The sequence below is a fragment of the Pundamilia nyererei genome, unplaced genomic scaffold (genome assembly GCF_000239375.1).
Source record: "Pundamilia nyererei isolate P.nyererei 1_Seehausen unplaced genomic scaffold, PunNye1.0 scaffold00149, whole genome shotgun sequence".
Taxonomy (NCBI): domain Eukaryota; kingdom Metazoa; phylum Chordata; class Actinopteri; order Cichliformes; family Cichlidae; genus Pundamilia; species Pundamilia nyererei.
In genome coordinates this window covers 316,690-321,522 of record NW_005187550.1, presented here as the reverse complement: position 1 = coordinate 321,522, position 4,833 = coordinate 316,690, and the positions used below count along the sequence as shown (strand labels likewise).

Genomic DNA, 4,833 nt, shown 5'->3' with positions numbered 1-4,833 from the left:
TTACTTGTAACTGCCCATCTCTGGTAAAGAGTGGTAATAAACATGCTTCCGTGGGAATCTGCTGGGTAATATTCCCTCCCCCTGTCGTGAACCATACTGTTTGAGTTTTCTCTAAGGACACATTTGTTCAGTAAAATGATTCAGCAAGCCCACTGAAGGCACATTCACAAAGTGCTATATTGCATACTGTTTGTTATGTTTGAAAGCTTCGGGGGAACTCATAACTCTCAAGCAGTGAGATGAACATAGAAACATTCTTCACAGCATACATTTAAGGAAGCTAAACAACCGACCTATAGCAAAATACTGCCTCTTTTTGCAGAGTTGCAATGCGATAAAAAAATAAAACACGAAATCAGAATCGTGCATCACATAATGCACAATCATGGCTCTAAAATGATGTAGCCTATCTCAAATTTGAACTGCTCCCTTCAGCGCAAACTTAGAATGAACCACTGTGTGCTGCAGAGTAAAACAGGTTAGTGTCTTGGGAAGAAAAAACTGAACTGAAAAGATCCACTTGAGGACTTTCCTGGCTCTGTCATTGTCAATTCCCTTGAAGAACCGTTACCCAGTGTGCAGAGACTCATGGGACCCGGGAGCTGGCTCAAGCCACCCTGCAATGCAGTCTGCTTTACATTATACCGAGAAGGATGTGGGGGAAGAAAAAAAAAAAACTGTCTTCATGCTAGAAAATCAAGTCAAATACTTCATCCGGGCAAAATCTAAGTGACATCCGAGGAGCATTTATACTGGCTGACGTAGCTACCAGTAAGGGGGCCCGTGGAGTTACTTCACTCACTGTGAAACGCTCTTAAACATCAGGCAAGAAGTAAATGTTATTCTACTAGTTAAATTCGCTACGCACTTTTTAAAGCTCTACTTGGGATCTGAAAACAGAAAGTGCTGTCACAGTGTTTTGATAGACATGGCCAGTTTAACCCAAGGGTTTCGACAGCATAATGTGGGCTGCGCGGAAGTGGCGTGGCCTAACTGAGCCAAAATGTACCACATGCATTTTCCAAAAGCAGCCCAGCACGGTCCAAATGGCTCTACGTGGTTTGACGCCATTTCATTCCATGACCTCTAAGTCCTCAAAGAGAATTATCACATTATTGCATTCCAACACGCCCAATTTCCCCAAATACAGCTCAAGGCTTTTCCACTCTGACTCTGCTCACTGTTGAGGTTTTGGGAAAACACTAATCATCCCTACTGCTTTCTTTTTTTTCTTTTTAATTGTTTACCTCAGGTATTTGTACAGTTTCTCTATCTAGTCTTAGTCATTTTGCTTCCATTTCATGCCCAACTGCTTATTATCCTTTAAAATCAGAAATGCATTTTAACGACCCAGTGACAATTAAACAAATGCCCAAATGTGAGTTTATTTCCTGTGTGTCAGACTGTGCGTCTTCACAACAAACGTTTGGTTCTTTAACGCCTTTCTAAAAACTACACCATTTTTCCTTTGCTAATTCCGCACTTGCAAATCTCATTACAGGCTTTTGCATGTGTCTGCCTCTCTTTACGAAAAAATAGCTCTTTAATGTCTGGTTGTGATTTAGGAAAACACTGGGAATGTATGAAAAGTTATGGTGTTCATATTGTGCTAAAGACCATAACTGCTTTATCAGAAACATGTGGCAATCCTCTGTGCCAGGCCAAAATGGCATGACTGAAAAGGAGTTTAAATTGTGGTCATATTCCACTCTGATATGACTCAAGTGAGGTCTCGAAAGTTCACTGCTGTCTCTTTCAAAGCCAGCCCATTAACTATTCCAATACATACTGTACGTGATGCAGTGAGAACGAAAGGGGCTTTTCCTTAAATTTGTGCTGTCAAAAGCGGGCACGTATCACTGTAAATCTGCTGCAGTTGCTGCTGTTATTAAGGTTTCAGTTTACTCTTAACAATATGGAGAATAGTTGTCATATAGTTTCATATAAATAATAAATGAACACAGAGCCCCCCCCCCACCCTCCAAACCCCCCGAATCAGTTTCATAAATAAATGTCTTAAATCACAATCGTGGTCCTTCCCCCCCCCCCACAGTACTTGCACTAATTGAGACTCGAATTGTAGTGTTAGTGACAGCAAGACATCTAATTACCATTCTTTGTAATGAATCTAATGGCAGACACTGTACCACGAGCCAGTGCTATGAGCAACACCCTGCTGTACCAGACATAAAAGAAAACACAAATATCTAATTACGCCATCATCTCTTCCCAATCTCCTGTTCTGTTGCAGACGTTTCACTAATTGGTGGCCCGCACTATCGGTCAACTTACAATCACTCTGATGATGCAGACAATTAAAGCCGGGAGGTACTCATGGCTCATCAAGTCTGCGGTAGTTGACACATCACGTCTCATCTAACTCAAAACAAATGTTATGGAAATGCTGCCGTGACATCCTCCACTCAGGATATGTCCAGGCAAAAATGCTCTTCATTAGCAGCCCAACACTGCTAATAGGGAAGTGTACATAGTACAAAAAGAGTACGATCAGGCGCACAAAATACTGTGCGAAATGTTCGGTAGACGCGTTTTCATCAAAGCTGTAACCTTTTACTTTGCATAGGGAATAAATAATCATATACAGCAGGTTCAAAGACGCAAAGACACAAAAACACACACATCATGTCAGCCCGAATCAGTGATTATCTTTCCTTTCATCTAGGGCTGTGGCGACAAAAGCAAACATTTCTTTTTCACTGACAGGCTATGTAAATAAAATCTTAAAAGTGACTTTATCCTGCCAAAAAGCATTGTAGAGGTCCCCATTTTCTTTTTATATAAAGTGGATGAGCAGTGTTTTCATTCCACTCTTCTCTATCTACCAAACATGGCAGACGGAGGTTAAATTATTTTAGTGTTTTGCTATCTCACTTGCCACTTGCATGAAGAATCAAGAACAAAGAGTAGCATGATCTGACACTAAAAGAGTACACTTTCTTAGCTCATTGTCTGAATCAATAAATATTTTGTTTTTCTCGTGCACTTTTAAACCCGACATTAACTCACATGCTTCTGATTTATCACCGAATGCCTTCTCTGGATCCATTTTTACCTCCCAGGCTGACTGTCGGAGCCCCAGAGCATTGAAATGACAAAGCTAAGCTGATCCCAACAGTAAATATTTCATGATCTTACAGTTACAGGAAATCAAATGTGGACAAAAGATGATCATTTATAGTGCATTACAAAATGAGCAAGACGAGGGGATTGAAGTAAAAGGGGCAAACCTTCTTATACTGTATTTATTCATTGGGGTCCCAAACAAGACAAGGATGAATGAATGCACTGACTTGAGATAATTAAGTGATTGCGAGCAGCATGTACATGAGCTGTCACTCCAATCTCCAGCCACGTCACACTTGGAAACACAAGTGTGGCCGGACAGCCGCCCGTCGTCTTTGATCTGGGCTCATGCATACGAAATCAGGTCAGGCCATAATCACACACACTCACATGCAACACGCATGCACACTCTAGGCCTTGGGAGACACCGACTGTTTTCAAAGGGCCACAGTTCTAGGACCTCTGTAAAGGATGAGTGACAGTCAAGCACGCAAAGGAAGAAAAGAAGGATAAAGGAAGAGAATAGGAAAGGGAACAAAGTGACAAACTCATTCAGTTCTTTAGAGGTTCTGCTACTTAAAACAGTGTAAAAAAACTAAACTAAAAGACATAACTTACAGCTTCCGGCTTAGGCTTGACCACTTTCATGAATGCGCCCCTTTCCTGTGCCTCCATCCCTTCTCTTTTGGTTACTTTCCTGGTGTCCAGAAACTTCAGTTGTGGCAACTTGTACAGAACAAAGTACCTATAATGAGACAGGAAAAACTGAGCATTAACATACTGTTGCCATAAAAGGCCTCCTTGTAGGTCTATTCTTGACAAAGAGACAGACTATCTGAGGAAGTGTGTAAACCGTGATACACTAATCAAACTGACACAAATTCTAATATGTAAATGCAGGCATCAACAAAAGTTGAAAAGAAGCCATGTTTACTCAGATTTAATAGTGATGCAGATTTAATGGTGATATTTTCTTGTATGTAATAACCTTCAAAGCTGATAAGAAAAAGTATGACATATAAATAGCATGAAAGAAGATACAACCCGTCTGCTGGAGCTGTCATTCTGCAAGCATCACAGATATCTCTCTAAGCTTTCAGACACACTGTCTTTCATTGGGAGGGAGAGAAACGTCAAAAGATAATGGTTGGAATACACAGATGACAACAGATCCTTTCACTGGCAGGCAGGAATAGAGGAACCGGTATGTCAGGGGTAAGCTGGTAGCTAAAAAGGACACGCATACAGCACCTAAGTGGAGGGTGAGAAAGGACGGGGGATATGTCCAAAGACAAGACCTGTGTGCAGAGAGCCGTGACAAATTGATGATGGTGATGGCGATGAAGGGAGATGGCAAAGCCTGTGTAAAGTTTTCAACACCTGAGGATAATAAGGAGGGGGATTACATTTAGACTGACACGGAATATAAAATATGTTTGTGCAAAATTAAGGAAAAAAATAATTTAAAAGTCTGAAAAAACAAAGCAAACAGACAAACGTTTAAATCATCATCAATAGAAAGACCGCAAATGTAAATGTATGATCACTTTTCAGCTTTCCTGTGACATGATCAAATATACGCTTCTACACAAGGTTTGCAAAAGCAAACAAACAAACAAAAACACCTATATTGACTTACTAGACTTACTAATTGATCATCAAACTAATTGTCATCTGTAAGTCAAAATTTTAGGTTAGCATGTCAAAATCTTGACTTTCATAACTTGAAATTGAGAAATTTCTAATTTT

The 4,833-nt window shown here is 40.4% G+C and overlaps 1 protein-coding gene across 1 annotated transcript in view; it reads right to left on the bottom strand.

Moving 5' to 3' along the window:
• lrmda (leucine rich melanocyte differentiation associated) overlaps positions 1 to 4,833 on the bottom strand; it is a 71,923-nt gene that overhangs the window by 61,017 nt on the left and 6,073 nt on the right. The window contains exon 4 of the mRNA XM_005744833.1: positions 3,703 to 3,829. Within this exon, the coding sequence (XP_005744890.1) occupies positions 3,703 to 3,829 (127 nt within the window). The remainder of the gene's footprint in view (positions 1 to 3,702; positions 3,830 to 4,833) is intronic.